The 21,246-nt window shown below is 41.9% G+C and overlaps 1 protein-coding gene across 2 annotated transcripts in view; it reads left to right on the forward strand.

The window, feature by feature from the left end:
- SREK1IP1 (SREK1 interacting protein 1) overlaps positions 1–12,045 on the forward strand; it is a 94,406-nt gene extending 82,361 nt beyond the window's left edge. For both annotated transcript variants that reach the window (XM_040340270.1, XM_040340278.1), the window contains one exon: positions 11,489–12,045. In XM_040340270.1, the coding sequence (XP_040196204.1) occupies positions 11,489–11,663 (175 nt within the window). In that variant the 3' untranslated portion in view covers positions 11,664–12,045. The remainder of the gene's footprint in view (positions 1–11,488) is intronic.
- Positions 12,046–21,246: the final 9,201 nt, after the last annotated feature.

The following is a 21,246-nucleotide window of genomic DNA, read 5'->3' on the forward strand; positions in this document are numbered from 1 at the left end:
GCCAGAAAATAGCCATGAAATGCCCAGATAGCACAAAAAAACCCCACCCCCAACCCAAATGAACCCAATTTTGCAATCTGGGCATTTCATGGGATAGGTAGTGAGGAGTGAAATCAAAAATGTATGCCCTTAGAAAACCTCAGGAGGTGCTTGGTTTTCGGGGTCCTGTACATGGCTAAACTGCCAAAAAAGTCCCACACATGTAGTTTTCCCGTACTCGGGAGAAGCAGCAGAATGTATTTTGGGGTGTAATTTCACATATAACCATGGCATGTTTGAGCAATATATAATGTAGTGACAACTTCATGAAAAAAAAAATAATTGTAATTTTCCCAAAACTTGTGGCAAAATATAAAATATTCCATGGACTCAACATGCCTATCGGCAAATAGCTTGGGTTGTCTACTTTCCAAAAAGGGGTCCTTTAGGGGTGTTTTGAACTGTCCTGGTATATTATGCACTCAATTGGAACCTTATGCCACACATCACCCACTCTTCTAACCACTAGAAGACAAAGCCCTTTCTGACACTTTTTTTTGTTTACATGAACATTTTTTATTTTTTTGCTAGAAAATTACTTTGAATCCCCAAACATTATATATTTTTTTTAAAGCAAAGGCCCTGCAGATTAAAATGGTGGGTGTTGCAATTTATTTAAACTAGTGTGTGGTAACGTTGGAAACATTCACCGATGCAGAGACCAGGTTAGTTAAGACAGGAGGGACAATAAAAGCAGGTGTCATGCCTGTATGCCCGTTTCTTACAGACGCATCTTTTTTGGGTTGTTTTTTGGCCTGGGGTACCACAGAGGCCTTTGAGGAAGTATCTCTAATGCAGCCGGCTCGCTGCATTTGCATTGTGAAGTTAGGCCACTGCACCATCTGGAAACGGAAGGGCTGTGATGATCTCTTCCTGGAATTTAAGTAAGAATCCAGTTTGTCATGACGCCTTGTATAGCACATAAGCGTTCAGCAGAGCCAATTGAAATGAGTATAAAAACACTTTTTTGTTCCAGCGTCTGGCCTTACGGGCAATTGGGTACGGTGCCAACAACTGGCCATTGAGGGCCACCCTTCCCAAATTTAGGTGGTATTCGTGGGCACAGAGGGGTTTCTCCTCAACACCATTCGCCATTGGAATTCGGACAGCCGTATCTGTGTGAATGGAGGACTGAACAAAAACATTACTATTATCCCTCCACTTCACTGGGAGCAAATTTTTACACCTCAAGCAAGCTCTCTCCCCCAGCCTAAGACGAGACTCTACTAAGCCGCTGGGGTAAGCCCCAGCGATTAGCACACACAGTCCCACATGCGCCAATTCCATGATCAAACAAGTGACTAGAAAGTGGCACGTACAAGTGGTACCCCTTTATGAATAAGGGTGGCACCTAGTCCCGCACAATCTTACCAGCGATCCCTATGTAGTTTGGGCAGTTCTCGGGCTCCACGTGACTATATTTTCCCTCGTAAGCCATAAAACTATATGTATAGCCTGTTGCCCTGTCACAGAGCTTATACTTCTTGACCCCATATCTGGCATGCTTGCTGGGAAGATACCGTTTGAATGACAAGCGGCCAGAAAACGTAATCGGGGACTCCTTAATGCTGACAACTTGATCGGGAGTAATCAAGGCTGCTAACTGCTGGTTGAAGTGGTATAGGAGGGGTTTAATTTTGTAGAGCTGATCAAATTCAGGGTTACTCCACCAAGGACGACAGAGTTCATTGTCATTAAAATTCATGAACCGCAAGATCTGCTTGTATCGTGTCCTGGCCATGGATGCAGAGAACACGGGCATATGGTGAATTGGGTCAGTGGATCAATATGACTAGGGCTGCAACTAACGATTATTTTCATAATCGATTAGTTGGCTGATTATTGTTTCGATTAATCGGATAATAGCCTTAAAAAAAAAAAAATATTGCATTTTTAACATTTTTTGGGCCAATTTGTTGTTGGGCAGATTACAAAACACAAATTGCCGCAAAAACACATTACATGCTTTTCTGCAGCTTCTCCATTGAAGTATATTGAACCAAAAAAAAAAAAAATAGCACCGTTTTGCGTTAAAAAGTCCTTGCCCTTTCCAAATTCGCAGCAGCTGAAAAAAAAAATCATGGATGTGACTGTGTCCCATAGGAAACCATGTAAATGAACTGTAATGTGTTTCTGCAAAAAGCACCAAAAAACAGAGGTGTGAACCCAGGCCTGAGATGTTTAGTAACACAACGGGCTTAAAAAAACAAAAATAAGTAAATAATCGTTACTGTAAGGGGTTAATTTTTTTACTGTGGGATAGTGAAAGTAATATTTACAGTAGTCCTTTTTTGTACTATAAAGGGCTCATTTTAGTTTTAACCCCATTATGTTACTGGCCGATTAATCGATTATGAAAATTGTAGTCGATTAATTTCATGATCGATTAGTTGTCGATTAAACGATTAGTTGTTTCGGCCCTAATAAATCCTTTTCTTGGGGTACACCATGGGACACAGAGGTCCCCCCCATCTATGTGAACCTTGCTGCTTTGCTACAAAACTGAGGTACTTCCCTTTGGGGAGGGGTTATATGGAGGGGAAATCGTCTTCATTGGTTGTGCCAATGTCCAATCACCTCCGGTGACCATACAACCTACTATGTAATGAACAACAAAAACCTGGGGAATGCCCAGGGAAAAACCAAGCCTACTTACCGACCAGCTTGCAGAAAACCAATTAACCTGTCTACAGTATGCGTTAAAAACAGGGGTTCAGTCCGCACGCATTTGCAAACGCATGCGTGAGCCACAGAGCCGCGCCAAGGCACCCTGTAATATCTGTGGTCCTAACACTAAACAATGAGCATCCCCACAGTGGAGGCACATGCATTTTAATGGATAGACAGGGGCAGGTGAACTGAAGGGAAGCCACCCCTCCTTTAAAGGTACAAGAGCACACCAAGCACCCAGCATATAGCACAATGGCTGCAAAGGTGTTGGTGCACTGATGGATCAATATAAACACCACAGGTGAAGCATAAACATGTCCACTGCCCCCGTCTATAGCTGGCCATAACAGTAAGTAGCATTGGAAGGCTAAAGCAGATAACAACAAAAACCTGGGGAATGCCCAGGGAAAAACCAAGCCTACTTACCGACCAGCTTGCAGAAAACCAATTAACCTGTCTACAGTACTATGTAATGAATAGAGGTTCTGTCTCCCATGGTATAATCCAAGAAAAGGACTTTACAGGTAAGCTGTTATTAAAAATTCTATTGTTGCTCTACATTAATGGCTGTGTGTTGAGTTATTTTGTGGGGACAGCAAATTTACCCTGTCATACAAGCTATACATTCACTATTTTAAATTGTAGCAAAGTGTCATTTCTTTAGTGTTGTCACATTAAAAAATATATAATAAAATATTAACAAAATGTAAGGGGTGTACTCTCTTTTGTGAGATGCTGTATATGTCACAGAAAAGTTGCTGCTTTGATGTTTTGCATATAATAAGGGTCTTTGGTGCAGTTTCATAAAAAAGTTATCGTTTGCCAATATTGGGTATTGGGAAGTTAATCTTCACACATCATCAAAAGGGGCTTTTTATTTTCCGGTCTTACAGACTCTCCTTCCTAAAGTCAAAAATATTAGGGCAGTAACAATACTTACAATGTATCAAGCTTATTGCCTATCAGTTGGCTCTGATTTCACTGTTAGTAATTCTTCATTTTGTTGACCTCTTTTTTATTATATCAGCAAACAAGCAAAAACTAAAATGGGGTTTAAGGGGATTCCTTCCTGTGGTAATATCTGTATGAATGAGGAATATTTTGTTTGCACTAATTCAATTATATATAAGGGCCCTTTCACATGGGCGAACTGATCGCGTTTTCCTGTCAGTTTTTGGGGCGGATCCGATCGGACCCTCCATTCACCTCTATAAAGTAGTGGGTGTCAACAGGCATGTGTTCATGGACACCTGCCAACGTCTGATTCTGTCTGCTAAAAACAGATGGCAACGGACCATAGAGGAGACCAGCCATCCGCTTGCCCGACAGGGATCAGCAGACAGATTCTCTGCTGATCAGATGGACTCCAACAGAGTGTTTATTTTTCCTTGTTTAATATAACTTATTCTCATTTTGAAACAGATAGAATTTTTGTGTGCTTTATTTATATATATATATATATATATATATATATATATATATATATATATATATATATATATATATATATATATATATATATATATAGTCGACCGATATATTGGCCGGCCGATTTTAGCACTTTTTAATCGGCATCGGCCGATTGTTTTATAAAAAAAAAAGCCGATTTACTTCAGCGTGACTTGCATTGATCTATGATACAGAAGTGAGTGAGTAAGAAACTTGTAAAGCGCAACACATGCGAACTGAATCGCCTCTGGGCGTAGAGCTGATCAAATTCAGGTTGCACGTTTTTTTTTTAGCAGAGACCCTAGGGAATAAATTGGCGGTTGTTGCAATATTTTATGTCACACTGTATTTGCGCAGCGGTCTTTCAAACTAAATTTTTGGGGGAAAAATACACTTTAATGAATACACTTTAATGAATAAAAAACTTCTTCTTTCTTCCTTCCTCCTTCTTCCCTCCTTCTTCTTTCTTTCTTTCTTTCTTTCTCTTTTCTCTTAGATTTTATGAGATGAAGGGGAATTTTTTTTTTAAATCGTCCTAACATATCGGCCCAAAAAAATCGGCATCATATAGCCGCCGCCGCAATTTCTAAATATCGGCATCGGAGAAAAACCCATATCGGTCGACCTATCTATCTATCTATCTATCTATCTATCTATCATATATATATATATATATATATATATATATATATATAAATAATATATGAGGAGAGGAAATAAATACAGGTCTTTATTATTATTATTATTATTATTATTATTATACAGGATTTATATAGCGCCAACAGTTTACGCAGCGCTTTACAACATCAGGGAAGACATTTAGTTACAGTACAATTTAATACAGGAATGATCAGAGGGCCCTGCTCGTTAGAGCTTACAATCTAGAAGGGAGGGTGAAGTTTATGTGAAGAATACTAACAGAAATGAGATTTTTTTTGACAAAAAAAAAATTCCATTCAGGTTCCATAAAAATAGAGAGAATAGTTTCTGTCTTTGAAGTGTGGTTGGTAATAAACTCCAAATAATGCTATCGTAATAGTTGTAATGGGATCATTAAAGGTAAATGGTTCCTCCCAGTCACAATACAAAGAGGATCATGTGTGATTCATCTTATCAGGTTTATACATTAAAATGCCCATGAGGTCTTCTTTATGTAGTAGAGACCAAAGAAATGTTCAGAGAGATGATCAGAAGCAAAATTTCAGCATACATAGAGGAAACTGTTAGAGGACATACTGTCCCATTTTTAAGAAGCACGGCATGATATTTTGCAATTACAACTTCACAATGACAGCTGGGAATTGGCAGTAAATGCAGAGAGCTGCAAGGTAGGAAAAGGGGTTGCGACCCCAAAGTTTTTAGATTACATTTTTTTGTCTAGCACACTCTGTGTCTATAACTTGTTAAATTAACTTACAAAGGAGATGCTTACATTGTGGGAAAAGAGAGAAAATAGGCAGATGCCTGGCAGTCAGTATTCCGCTGCATCTAGATCAGATTTAGATCTGTTGCTTAGTCGCTAACATTCATGCTAACATTTTTGCATGCAGATAGCACATTAATAGCTGCATTTATAAAGTTGTCCTATTTTTGATAAATACTTATTTTTTTATATATATATATATCTATAATTTTATATTCACATTTTATCATCCTTTTATCAGTGCTGATGAGTTCCTAGAGACTTTTAGCCCCTTCCTGTCTACATGAACTCACTTTTGTGTTGTCTGCACATCACTGCTCCATACCTCCCAACATTTTGAGATGAGAATGAGGGACACCTACTTGCAAACGTATGTAGGCATAGAACACGCCCCCCAGACACACCCCCTTAAAGGAGAATTGCCCAAAAAAAGGTAAATTAAATCCACAAGGAACTTTTTTTACCACTCCTATTCCTGCGTAATGTGTGTCACCATGGCTGTAGTAGTAATCACAGGTGCATGTGTCCGGGTGAGATGGTTTGTCGCCTCATAACAGGAAATGCCAGAACAAGAACTTTCATGGAAGGATTGCCATGTGTTATTTTACAATATTGAAAAATATCTTTGAAATACCATGTGTGACAGTGGTAAGGCCCTGCCACAATGGGAATGTAAGAGAAAATGACACAGAATTCGCATTCAGACCTAATGTGAAGTTCCAGACTGTTGTTTGAGTGGAGAGAGCTGTGTTTTTGGTTTTCGCTGGATTCTGTATTCCTAGGAGCTTGAAGTTTCTCCTATCGGGATGTCAGGAGAACCCCTATCCATAGGCTAGGAGTAAGCCATGCAGCGGGTCGCTGAGCCAAAGGCCAGTTGAACCAGGAGAGCTGGACAATACATTCAGACGGACTGGTAAAGAGAGCAGGCAAGGAAGCCAGGTAGCTTGGTGCTTTCAGTTGACTTTTCATGTTAATGGTGAAAACCCCTGCGTGGGCAACTGATGATTATGTGAACTTTCCATTTTGTTCAATAAAAGTGGTCTGCCATGCCCTAAAATAGTTTGGACTAGTGCAACTCATTGGGAAAAAGCATCACCAACATGAGTATAATCACCCCAACAAAACACATGTTAAAAATGATCTGAGCTTTTAGTGGTTTGGCTTGTATATACTTTAAAACATTTTCCCCTTATATTAAGTGAAAGTATAAAGAGTTTAGCATTAAGTGTATTTTTTTATAACATAGTTTATGGGGAAAAGGGTGTTGAACATATAAGTAATGACACTTCTATGATCCAATATTAACTTCTTTACTGTAAATGTATATCTACATCTATAGCTGATGATAAGACTAACCGATATGTTCTACATAAAGAGGAGGCACACTGATAGGTCACTTTGCAATCCATTGTTGATCAATAGCTTTAGCTGGTATGTTCTCACAGCAAGAACCACTTTCCAGTACTGAACACCTGCAAATAATGATTGGTTTATAGATGGTCAGTTTTCAAACCTTTGCTGATCAATAGTCACCTATTGCACTGCCAGTCTTTTTAAAATCTTACCTAGCAAAGGGCAAACATAGCATATCCCTATTTTAATCAGTATATACCTATTAAAAATCTTTATATTTATCTCTAACTTTAACTCTCGCCACATATATTACCCCTATAGACTAACGCAATTTTTATACTTCTGTTTAAAAATGGAGTACAACCTAGAAATGGAACATCCACGGATTTGATCCAAGGCATTTGGCACCTTTCAGGGGGGAGCGCATACCTGTCAAAACCAGGTATCTGCTCCCACTTCCAGGAAAAATTGTCGCAATCTTGTGCGTCAAACTACGCAATGTCCAGCCGCCCTCCTCCCCCCACTGCCTTCTGGGCGACACACAGGTCCCAGAAGACAGCAGGTACCATTCAGAAAGCGCAGCACGGCTTGTGCATGCGCAGTAGGAAACAGGCCGTGAAGCTGCAAGGCTTCACTTCCTGTTTCCCTTAGTAAGGATGCCGGCGCTTGCACCCAGAGCTGATGGACAGTCGGCTTCAGGCTACGAGTGCCGACATCGTGGGCTCCCTGGACAGGTAAGGGTCCTTTTATTAAAAGTCAGCAGCTACAGTAATTTTTTTTCACCCAGGCAGAACTCCGCTTTAAGTTGTTAATTCGTCATTACTTTGATAACTAAACAATACATGTATCATATTTTTCAGTACAAACAAAGTTTTCTCTTAGCAGTATTTTATCGCAAAAATAAATTTCTTTTCATATAATCCGTAGACAAAAAATGTAACAAATGGGGAAAAAAAAACTTTAGTATTTTTGGCCCATTGTTCATATTTAAATTACTGGCATTTCTGTAGATAAAAAAATGCACCTTTTTATTCCATGCGTTTTTTTGTTTTTTGCTGCTTGGGGTCTAAATATTTTAACACAAAATTTAAAGGATAAAAAAATCAGCAAATAAAAAAAAAATGTACATATATGTATACAATTGTGACGCAAGTCATATTGTAATTGAATGTTTTTAAAATGACGCACAGATGGTGTACAGCAACGATGCCCAACCTTTTGAAGAGCAAGGGCCACTTAAGCGACTTGGTAATTGGTCGCGGGCCACAATATGGGCCCTCCGATCCACCCATATGAAAGGGGACAGATACCCTCCTTTTTTTTATGGGGATCAAATTGGAGGTAGGTGGGTGTAAAAGTGCTTTCACACTGATGCGCTGTGCACCTATGGCTTTCCTGGGGGTTAGCTGCACTTTGCCATAGACTTCTATTATATCCTGCAGATGTGGAGAACTGTCTGAAAGCTCACCAAACCTGCAGGTTAAAACAGAGTGCATTTGGTATCACTCCTCTTGTGGCAGGAGCCAGCGCTATACAGGAAGCATCAGCTTATACACCTCTGCTGCGCAGGCGCTTGCTTCCTCTACTGCTGTCTTCATTCACAACACTGATACTCTGGGATGGCGGGTTGGAAAACTGCAAACTGGGCTTGCCAACCCACCATCACAGAGAAGGAGGTCATGGGCCACATCAGAGGGCTCTGCGGGCCACTGGTTGGGCACCCCTGGTGTACAGAATGGCCCCTAAAAATTTAATTTCCTGCTTCTGTGATTGCTTTACTAATTTTCCCAGAAGTCTGCTCTAAGATACAAGTCAGATTTTAGATATCCGCTGCAACAAAAATGTCACTAAAGAGATGCAGACACTGCTAATTACCTCAATAGAGCCCTAAATGTATGCAGAAATATGAGATTCTTTTCATGTTTTAAATATTTTTTTTTTCCTAACTGTTGGTCTTTTTTCATTTTATATAGCAAAAAAAAAAAAAACACCGGTGATCAAATGCCACCAAAAAAAAGCTCTATTTGTGTGAAAAATTTACATACATTTAATTTGGGTACAGTATTGCTTGACTGCGCAATTACCATTTTAAGTAGTGCAGTGCTAAATGGCAAACAAATGGCCTGATCATGAAGGGGGTAAAATCTTCCAGGACTCAAGTGGTTAATTGGATCGAATTAGAAAAATGGGGACGATCGTTGTCAATATTGAGTGAAAAAAAAAAATACAAATAGACCTATTAAATTACATTCATGGGCCTCCTCTGTTTAGAGACCTCTGGATGAGGGGAAGAGAGGGTGGGTGAGTTTGAGGACAAATTTGCTAGTAGTATGTAGCGTTCTAGGGGGGTTTTGTGTGTGCTTTCTTTGTTCTTTTGCTTTGTGTCTTTTTTTTTTTTTTTACCTTTTTTTTTGTAGAATATTTTTATTTTTTGAATAAAAAAGATTTGATTTAAAAAAATAAATTTCAAAGTATTTTCAGAATTAAAAAATTATGTAAAATTCACTTTTATTTAGTCTTGCACATTTTTAAAAGTGCCACTAAAAATAATAAGAAAGAAACAAATGAAACAATTATGTTAAAAGGACAAGGGGAAAACGGAGTGGATAATGTGTAACTAAGGGTAACTGGGCTTCTCCTATGGGTCACAAGAGTGCAGTTCATTTTGCATCCAGGCACCGCTTCATCACGGCAATGAAGTCTGGATCCACCGGGTGCCTGGACTCATGCCTGTCTCGGCTTTCAGCGAGCTGCTAAGAGACTGAGGCCTCGTACACACGACAGAGTTTCTCGGCAGAATTCAGCGAGAAACTCGGTCAGAGCCGGATTCTGCCGAGAAACTCTGTCGTGTGTACACTTTCGGCCCGATGGAGCCGCCGAGGAACTCGTCGAGAAAATAGAGAACATGTTCTCTATTTACTCGTTGTTCTATGGGAGAACTCGGCCCGCCGAGCTCCTCGGCGGCTTCAGGGCTGAACTCGCCGAGGAACTCGACGTGTTTGGCACGTCGAGTTCCTCGGCCGTGTGTACGAGGCCTGAGACAGCCAATTCCCGCCCCTCCACAGCTCGGCTCTTCAGTGAGCATGAAGGATCAGAGCAGGAGAGCTGCTAATGTTCGATCGCTCAGTTCTCAGTGTAGCAACGCTGGGGGACAGATGCAGCATTGGTCCCTTGCTGCATCCACCTAGGTAAGTATAAAAGGGGGGAAAAAATAACTCGTACTTCTTCTTCTCTTTTAAGGAGTTAATTTTGTGCATAAACAGGCGTTGTGGTTTTACTTATTATTAGGGTTGTCCCAAAAAAAATTTTTATGCCCAAGTACTCACTGATACCGATGCTTTTTTTTTTTTATGTCATGTGACAGCTTGACTGATGGGTGGCACTGACTGATGGCTGGCACTCATAGATGGCACTGACTGAAGGGGACTCATAGATGGCACTGACAGGTGGCTGGCATTGATAGATGGCACTTACAGGCCTTGATAGGTGGCACTGATGGCTGCCACTGATAGATGGCACTTATGGGCACTGATAGGTGGCACTGACAGATGGCTGGCACTGAAATGCAGCAATAAATGACACGAGGAAAGGATTTATTTTAAAATTCTATTCTGCGACGCCCATCTTAGACAGCTTGCACTCAGCCGCAGTAAGCAGTAGCAGACACCGTGTTACACCCACCCAGCACTATATGCGCTGGGTGTAACGAGATGTCCGCTGCTGGTTTCCTGCAGCCTAGTGCAGGGTGTACCAAGATGAGCATGGGGATGTTCAGCTGCTGATGGCTCCGGTCACCGATCCTGATGCAGCTGCACCCCTGCCAGCTTACTTAGCAAGTCCCGCTCGCTCTCCACCCCGCTGACGCCACCCGCCCACTAATTGCCAGCCCTCTCCGCCAACCAGCTATCGGATAAGGCATCGGGAGCATTTGTGCACATACAAGTACTCACGGTATCAGTACCAATACTAGTATCGGTTTCGGGACAACCCTACTTATTATATTAACATGAATGTGAATGTATTTGTGATGGGATAAAGCCTGAAAAGGAAGCAAACCACTCTGAAATTTCCTTCCATAAAAACACTAGTTTTGATTTTATGAGTACTAATCATTCATACTTTAAGGCTCGTCGGTTCACATAGCCGCGGTTTCAGTGTGGTTTTTAAAAGGAGTGCGGTTTTGTTTACTGGTTCAGGTGTGAATTTTTATATGAAATTACACCTAAACTGGACTAAATGCACAGGCATTTTTTTTTTAAAAATGGGCCGTGGCATCCCTGGACATATGTGAACCGGCTCCATTGAAAGCCGTTCTGTTCACATGTTATGCGAATCGTATGCAGTTCAAAACTCATCCAATTTGTAACATATGTGAACAGAGCCTTAAAGAACTCTCAGTAAAAGTAATATTTAAAGAGAGGGTGCTGATCATCCGTTAAATATTGCCCACCTTCAGGTTTCAAGAAGATATGACTGTAACACACTTAGATTCCAAATGTACCCCACGCTCTATTGTGATGTAAAATTATTTTTGCATTTATCATTTCATTGCAGATCCTATTCATCAAGTGATTCAGAAGATGGCCCCAAAGCAAAGAAGAGTAAAAGTCATAAGAAAGAGAAAAAGCCTAAAAAAGAAAAACATCACAAAAAAGGCAAAAAAAAAGGGAAACCTGAGCGCCATTCCTCATCTTCTTCAAGCGGTTCAGATTCCTCCAGCAGTGACTGACTCATGGTTGTGCTGTGTAGCCAGAACATTGTGTACAATGAGCCTCTGGGTTCCGTCATTATGGTAAATAGCCAGGACTGTTACAGAGACCAAATCACTACTGGAGCAAAGCATGGATAACTAATTCTATACAAACAGGCTTGCGTATGAAATATTATGAGCCGTGTGCATTGCACACTGTTTATTTTGAGTTACAAGCAATGAAAAAAAAATAAAACTTTAGGCTGCTGATTGGGTCACATTATATTGACACAATCAAACATGTCTAATAAGGGGTTGATGATGTGCATAATATAACAATCTTTTTTAATGAATAAGTCTGATTAGACTAATTTTGTATTTTGTATGTGCTACAAAGGAATAAAGAAATGGGTCATTTTTATACGGATGTGTTTCTTTACTCTGTTAAGGGTTCTTTTTGTTTATACTATTGTTTGTTCTCGCTCATTTATATAATTGGTGAAAGTGGTAATGGCACATCTTTCTGCTAGTTTGTGTCACACAATGCTTCCTATTAAAGTGCAGTTACAATACAGTACAGTTACAATACAATAAAATAGGGTTAAGAGGGCCTTGCTCATAAGAGCTTACAAACTTAATAGTAAATTATACATCTTTTGTAAATGTTTGCTGAAATTAAGTTAATTTAAGCACAGCTTTGACCCCATGGCATATTTGTATGCTGGCACAAAAAAAGGATATGATTGTTTGATGGAAGAAATTTTTAGCACAAACATTATCTCTGCTTTTAAGTGACCATGGCACTACAGTAGACAATGAAGTGAAGCCAAACCTGTAAAGAAGTCTCAGAATACCTACATTTTTCTACTGTCCTTGTCACGGAAAGCCACTCTGATCCTGAGAAATCTTTTTTTGAAGTGGGCAGTGAAACTGACACTTTGGGAGTACTGGTCTCCTCCACCACCCACTATCACTGGATCCTCCTGCTGATCTTTGTGCCATTACTCTTTCTCCTGTGGTAGTCAACAGAAGAAACACATGAGAGCTAGCCAGACTATCAGACTGACATTCTAATAATGAAAAGAGGGATTGAGACTTTATACGAGGCTTTGAACATAGTAGAACAATTGTTTCCATCCCTATTACATTGAAAAATTAAGGGAAGGTTTGGAACTTTGTATAAATCAAGCAACCAGGGAGATAGCACAACAAATTGTGTCTAGTGGGTGTGTTAGAATCGCATAGTTACATAAAGCATCATTCATAGCAAAGAAGTAAAATACATAAAATGTATTTCATACAGAATATATGCTAACATGATAATGTAATGACATAGTAACATATAAGTTCATCTAGTAGACAAAAACACCAAACTCGTGTGGCTCCACAGTAAAATATAGATTGAGTTGGTACACTCCAGTATAGCATAGTAAGTATGATATTTGTAACCATGATAGATTGAACAGAGGGGGCATCTATTAGCTTGACGCGTTTCATGGCCAATCGCTACTCTTCAGGAGAGGATGGTAGACTAGGAGTATATAAAGAGAACGATATAGTTGGACATTACTATAAAGTAGAAGTTGTAAAAATAGGTCTGTCTTAAACAGGAGTAGAAAAATAGGGGTTGGAAAAATAAATACACAAACACCCAATCGTACTTACAGACCAATTTCGATTTTTTTTTTTTGGTCACGCAACATCACACTTCCTCCTAATTATTAGTCATCTTACTTTCCACCTTCATATATTATCTCATCTTATTACTTTTTTACAGATGGGTATGGCGACACGATTTTTATATATATATATATATATATATATATATATATATATATATATATATATATATATATAAATCGTGTCGTCATACCCATATATAGGTGTTCATTCCCGGGGACTGCTGTTCCTTGCTACCTACTTCTATCATTGTGCCATGGGGTTTACCGCCTCAGCTCCCTGGGCTGATGACCTTTATGACCTTTCCAGCCAGTCCCTGGCTCTCAATGTCTGCACCCACATTACATTGACCATAGTTGGTCTGTAAGTACAACTGGGTGTAAATGTATTTATTTTTTCAACCCCTGTTTTTCTCCTCCTGTTTAACCATTTCTATACCAGGCACTTACACCTCCCCCCTCCTGCCCAAGCCAATGTTCAGTTTTCTGCACTGTCGCTGTTAAAATTACAATTGCGCGGTAATGCTTTTGTACCAAAACAGAATTTTTATCATTTTGTTCCCACAAATAGAGCTTTCTTTTGGTGGTATTTGATCACCTCTGCCCCCCCCCCCCCCCGCTAAACAAATAAAACAAAAAGCTGAACATTTTGAAAAGAAAAAAGTTTTGCTTTTTGTTTCTGTTATAAAATTTTGTAAATACGTTTTTCTTCTTCACTGATAAGGCGGTACTGATATGGGGCACTGATGGGCATTGATAGGCGGCACTGAAAGGCTGTGGAGTGATCCCCTGCTGAGCTAGCATAGTCCGCTGAGCGGCTCTGCCCTGTGTGAAAGGGGCCTAACAGCTGAAAATAAACAAGTGAGATGGGAGCATTTTTGTTTTTCATTTGGTTACATAATAATTTTGCATACGAATAGTTGCCCAATAATTGTGCACACATAGATATTTTCCTAAGAAAGCCAGAACCTCACTTTTACTTTCTTAAATATTCCGGTTTGAGGTTTATTAATATTTTGGATTTGACCGAGAGTGCTGTAGTTGTTCAATAATTAAATTAATCCGCAAAAATACTACTTGCCTAATAATTGTGCAAACAGTGTATATAGCCAAAGCTTTTTTTTTTTGGATAGAGTAGGGAAGAGTTAAACCCACTCCTGTGTTATTTTTTTGCCATCTTTGATCCATTGCAGAATTTTTCCTCCAAAGCAGTGAAAATGGCACATTCGTAAATTATTTATTTTAGGTACTATGCAGCAATTTACACATTTATTATACATTCACATTAGTTACTGCCCTCAATGAGCTTACAATCTCTAAGGTCCCTAACTCATTCATACATAAAGATGCTAGGACCAATTTAGACAGGAGCCAATTAACCTACCAAGCATGTCTTTGGAGTGTGTGAGGAAACCGGAGTACCCAGAGGAAACCCACACAGGCTCAGGGAGAACATGCAAACATGCAGGTAGAGTTGTGGTTGGGATTTAAATCAACGACCCCAGTGCTTCCAGGCAGAAGCGCTAACCACATACCCACTGTGCTGCCACAATAATCCAAAATTAAGTTTGTTTTGTGTGGTTGCAGTCACTTTCTCCCCCCCTTCATTATTCTGGCCACTGGAGGGAGTGTCTGAGCCGGCTCCGCGCCTATAATATTGATCCAATGGGATCCCATGGGAGTGGACGGGTAAACCGGAGGTGGCAGGTGGAGCGCAAATACCCCCGCACTTCCTGGTTGTTCCGAGATGCGCCGCCCATACAGGGCATGCGCGCATGGGCGGAAGTGACGTTCCTGCCCAACCGGAAGTGACGACGTGGCTGGAACGTAGGAAATGTATACACTTCCTGGTTGGGACGGCCTGCGGGCCAAGAGCAAGGGGTTTGAGAGGAGGTGTTGTACACAATAGAGGTGGGTGTTGGCTGCCGATCCGCGACTGCCCGGTGGTGGGCTTGTGGTGGTGGGGGGATAAGACATCTATGGGGGATGTTACCCCTGTGCACCCCTCCCCCTTGGGTCTCCGTGGTTGCCCCTGTAGTGGCCTGTGCGGCAGCAGTGTGGGCTGGTGCTGGGAGTTGGTGGTGCCATGATGCCCCACACATGGTATTAAAAACATCTCTCTCCCCCCTATTTGGGTAAGAGTATCAGCCATGGAGGGGGTCACCTAAGAGTTTCATCCCTGCGGATGGATTAGGGGTGGGATTGGCTAACTGAAGGTCATCTGACCTCTGGACTCCTCTGCACATTTGCAATCACATACACACACACATAATAAATATATATATATATATATATATATATATATATATATATATGGGCCTTCTGGAGAGAGCTATGACAGACCTTTCAGGCACTGAAGAAAGGGGTGCGCCTCAGAAATGTTGGCCGTTCCGCCATTGCGGTACCATAGGATCCTCGACGTCATTAGGTCTTGTTGGTAGGAACCAAGAGACCAGCCTGATTGTCTGATACGCTGTATTCAAGCTCTCTTTGTGAGTAGGACTTTTTGCATTTACTTATTCAAAAAAAAACTCTTATGGTAATGCACTAGGTCGGTGCACCCTCCCTTTCTTTTTTCTTTTGAACATTCCCATAGACACACTCGGGAACCTTGTGGACAGCCTTCTCAGGCCTCGTACACACGACTGAACATGTCTGCTGAAACTGGTCCGCAGACATGTCCGACCGTGTGTAGGGCCTACCAGACCGGATTCCTGGGCTAGCGGACAGGTTTCCAGCGGACAAAAGTTTCTTAGCATGCTAAGAAACTTGTCCGCTGGAACCATGTCCGTCGGACATGTCCGATGGTCAGTATGACTCATCGGACATGTCCGCTGGTTATGACGTATAACCAGCGGGCCAAAATCCCGCGCATGCGTCAAATTGATTCGACGCATGCGTGGAAGCATTGAACTTCTGCGTCAGAGAACGTCGGTGTTGTATACGTCACCGCGTTCTCTGTCCGCGGGGATTTTGGTCTGATGGTGTGTACACACATCAGACCAAAACCTCCCTGCAGACATGTCCGATGGAAACGGTCCGCGGACCGTTTTCATCGGACATGTCTGGCCGTGTGTACGAGGCCTCAGAAGAGTTGACATTGTTATATAGAATTATAAGGGAGGGTTATAACCCCTGTTATTGGTTTTGCCATTGGGGAGATTTCACTTCACTTCCTATTCCATAGCTAATACAGGAAAAGAGAAGAAATCCATGAAAATTAAGGGAATTCCTTGGGGACCCCCAGGTGACCAGAACTAGTGTCCCCATTGGAAGATTTCTCCTCTAGTACTTTTCTGAGGACAACCCAAAATGTTTGATTATTTTTTACTTTCACTTTCAAATGATAATGGTAATCAGGGAAAATAGATGAAGCTCCGTGACAGGGCGCAGACAGCAATAAAACCTGACATGTTCTAATCCATCTTCACTCTATCCATACCTGTGCTAGCTGTAATTTAAATTAATTTAAATATATACCGTATTTATCTGCCTATAGCGCGCACCGGTGTATAGCGCATACCCCTAATGTAGAAGGGAAATTCATGGAAAAAAAATTGAATTACTTACAGTTTTGGTGTCTTGTCCGGCGTCCATCGGCGGCTTTCTCCGGTTCGGCGTCCGTCTGTGGCCCTGGTGGTGTCCTCCCCGCTTCTCCTGCACTGTTGAGCTGATCCCCGCTTCCCGCGCTGTGTTTGAACGCCGCCGCCGACATATACTGAGCGCAGTACTCTCGGGCACGCTCGGCTCCTCTCGCATAAAGGCTAGGAGGTGGCACAAGGCGTGACCGTGAGCAGAGCCGAGCCTGGCCGAGTGTACTGCGCTCGTATATGTCGGCGGCCGGTTCAAACACAGTGCGGGTATCGGCGTATATCGCGCACCCACGATTTTCCCCTGCGCGGTATACGCCGATAAATACGGTATATATTTTTTTAATTGTTAAAAACGTTCCTCCATGTGAGACCCCTGATACATTTTGTGGGTACAGCAGTGACTTCTAAAGAAGAGTTTTCCTGGTTCAAGGCGGGATGAGGATCTTAGAAATAGTAGGTAAGGGAGGTGGGAATGCAAACTCCTACCAAGACTACAAATACAGAAATGAACAGTACATGCAGTACCTAAACCGATTGACGTGAGAGAACAGTTCAGGTTGGAAGGGTATTGGTTCTGCCTATTTTTCTGAAAAGCTCAATATCGGCTTAATAATGAGATCGTTCAGCCTGAAGAGATTAGGCTTGTCATTTTTGCTAACTATTTTTACTAGTGAAAGAAAACACTTATCAAAGGAGATCATCCGAGGTTCGGTATTTCTACTTAAGCAGCAAGTACAAGTTGTACATAAAGCATTGAAATTCTTTTTAACTATTTCTCTGCCAGACACATAACCATTTAGCTTGCCAACTAAAAAAGAATAGACAGATCGAAATCTTTACTGCTGAAAAGAAAAAGTAATTGAATTCTTCAGGAGAGATCAGCTGGTGGTAAAGATCCCACATCGGTTTCATATTCATTGCCATTTAGACCACTCTATTCCATGCAGAATATGGGCTGCAGAGCCTGCCCATTAATTGTTCTATTGGAATAAAATATTGTGAAGAATATTCAGGATGGCAGTGCTCTATGTGAATCAGTATTTACAGCAGAATTATCCATACAGGAAAAAGCAGTTCTTTCAAACAATTATGAGTGATAAGCCTATAGGTTAGCATTAGTTGGCATTTATACTGTTACTATTTTTTTTACTCAGTGGCACACTGTGACCACCTTATTTAAAGTCCCAAGGGCGGCTCTTTTTCTGTATATGTATTGTGATACATTTGCCTATATGTCTCAGTTTACTGCTCCCTGCTAGCCATATGGGTAGAGGTAGAAAGGAATTTCATGTGTGATTCATTCCTCTGACAGGTTATTGACGTGCTAATGTCCCCTCACTATTATAAACGTTAATTGATCTATTGTGTTGTGTGAAGAAGATCTGTGTTTACCCTTAAAAGATGTGTATTGTATCATCAGGCTAAATGATTAGAGAAGTAGTATGTTAATTATTCTGATTGCTTCAGTGTATTAATTAACTCCACTGATGTCTTTATCTAAAGAAACGTGTCTGCATGGTCGGCTCCGACTTGTCTCCTATAATCTGTATGGGAAACCCCACTGTGTGAGGGGGGCGTTCCTAACAGGCTGTAACCACATATAAGCTGAGTTTTTGTGTCATTAAAGTGTCTTGTTCTAGCAGTAAGCTTGGCATGTGTGGCTTTCTGGGCGATTCCAGGGATATCCCTCCTCGTGGAATATTGGGGTGATTTTCGTTATGGGAAGAAGGGAACGTTGACGGGATATCATACCAATACCGTCACATGTATATAGGGATGGAGGTGCATCACTGGTGACTACAGACCTTTTTATATTTGTTTCTTAATTGCACTTGTAGCACTGCCGCTCTGTTTGCTCACCAACTCTGTCCATACAGCTAGCAGTTGGGATGGGCCAAATGGACCCCTGTTCGGTTCGGACCCGAACTTTCAAACACAGCAAAAGTTTGAACCCGAATAACGAACCCAATTAAAGTCAATGGGACCCGAACGTCAAATATCAAAAGTGCCCATTTACCGTCACCCATGCCATGTCTTCCTCCTGGGGGTATCTGTGTCTGTTTTCTCCCCCTCAGCTCCCGTGCCATACTCTGGCTGCTGCCATCCATTTGGGGTTCAGCAATGGAAACTCTGGTTTCGTTCATTGGTAAGTATTGGGCCGTTTTACTCAGGCTTATTCTGCCATTGTTCTTGCATTTACCACTGTGACACATCTCTTAATTAGTGTTGAGCAGAATACGCCATATTCGATTTCGCGATATATCTCGAATATTCGAGATATATTCGCTAAATTCGAATATTCGTGATATTTTTTTCGAAATTAAATGATTGCGAATTTTCGCTATTGCGAATGCGAAAATAATTGCGAAATTTCGATAACTGCGGTAGGAGCACTCTGGCTCAGAATATTCTTGATATTTTCCCTATCCGTCTTTCAGGACAGCCACAACTTGAGAGATAGGCTCCTCCTCTTCCTTAGGAAACACTGCACAGCCTTTAAAATCTCTCCTCCCCCTGCTAGACCTCAGTTCTTAGTGTTTCCTCCGGTGGGGAGACACTGCTGAGGAACCAGGCAGTGCAGTCAGGGGACTGTGGCCATTATTTTTCCTATGTGGGAGGCAAGGGCTTCCTAAAGGAGATTGGGCGAAAAACTTACCGCCAAAAACGCACCCCAACCAGGTCGAGCGCGGCAGACGGTTTGTGGGGGGGTCCCTATCGTGTCCACAGGACCGCGGCGGGGGAACTCAGCTCCGGGCAAGTCCCTGATTACAGGCCGCACATTGTTTTTCAAAAATTGCGGGCCGAGTGGCGGGCGACGTCACTTCCGGTGCGCCTCGGAAAGGATTCCCTGTGACCCGCGGCTTCCGGTTCCGGGTCGCGGCGCTGATAGAGACCCACGCGTCTTGCTGGAGGTGTCGGATACTCGTTGGGACGAGTTAGACACAGCGCAACCACCCCACTATGTCGGTGACCTCTCCGGAACGGGACCCGACCAGGGACGCTACCTCCAGCCAGTCCAAGGTAAGGGTTCCTGGGGAGGGTTTCCCAAAACCTTAGACTGTGTCTTTTTTCCTTCCTCTACTTCCCCTTGGTGGTTGGGGGAGAGGAGGGATAGGCAGCAAGGGCACCTAGCAGTAGTGTCTGTCTAGTGCTTCCCAGAGGGTTGTAACCATGTTGTTGTTTTTAAAAAAAAAAAAAAAAAAAACTTTTTGTATCTTTGCTTTTGTTAAATGTGGGTCCTTATGTCTTCTATTTTTCAGAAGAGCCTAGAAAAAAGCCAAGAAAAAACAGGAAGGACACATAGTTCTAAGAAGAAATGTGCTTCCTGTAGGGACTCCCTTCCTGATTCTTGGGCAAAAGTTTTGTGCAGAGACTGCATAAACTCTCTAGTTAGGGAAAGGGATGCAGAACAGGAGGATAGTCTAGCTGCTTCAGTTAAGGAACTGGCCTCTACCTTTTCCTCTTTCAAAACCTTGTTTGAAAGGGTGCAACCCCCCCTGGTACCCACACAGGTTACAGCCCACCCTGATGTTCAGGGTCCTGCACCTGCCTCTCCTGATCCTTCAGCGGAAGCAGTTGATTTTGCAGGCCCTTCTCAGGGGCAGCACTCCTTATTGGAGAATGTTGCTTCCGACTCGCAGGCAGAGTCAGGTGAAGAAGACCAGGACAGTGAGTCCAAGAAGTCTTCCAGATATAAGTTATCTCTTGATGAGGTTGAGGAACTGCTAGGTGCCATTTACACGACCCTAGGCATTCACACGGATAGTAAACCTCTTAGTCTCCATGACCAGATGTACAAAGGTCTAGGGGAACACAAGGGCAGGGTCTTCCCAGTGCACAAACTTCTAGTTGATACTGTTAAGAAGGAGTGGCAGGACCCTGAAAGAAAGCCTTTCTTTTCTCAATCCCTTAAGAGAAGGTTTCCCTTTGCGGAAGATTCCACGTCCGTTTGGAATAAGAACCCTAAATTAGATGCGGCCTTTTCACAAGTCTCTAAAAAGACTGATTTAGCATTTGAGGATATGGGCAACCTGACGGATGCTATGTATAAGAGAATGGACTCATTGTTGAAAAAAGCATGGGAGTCCATAATTGGCAATTTAAAACCAGAATTAGCAGTTACAGTAGTGGCCCGTAATTTAGAACACTGGCTCTCAAAGATCCAAGAACATATTGAGGCAGATACGGACAAGGACACTATTTTGGCTTCCTTCCCCACAATTTTAAAAGGGGTAGCCTACATTGCGGATGCCTCAGCAGAATCCGTCCGCATGTCAGCCAGGTCAGCAGCCCTGGCTAATTCTGCCAGAAGAGCTCTCTGGCTCAAGACTTGGTCAGGAGACATTGCGT

This window comes from Rana temporaria, chromosome 1, assembly GCF_905171775.1.
Source record: "Rana temporaria chromosome 1, aRanTem1.1, whole genome shotgun sequence".
NCBI classification, from domain to species: Eukaryota; Metazoa; Chordata; class Amphibia; order Anura; family Ranidae; genus Rana; species Rana temporaria.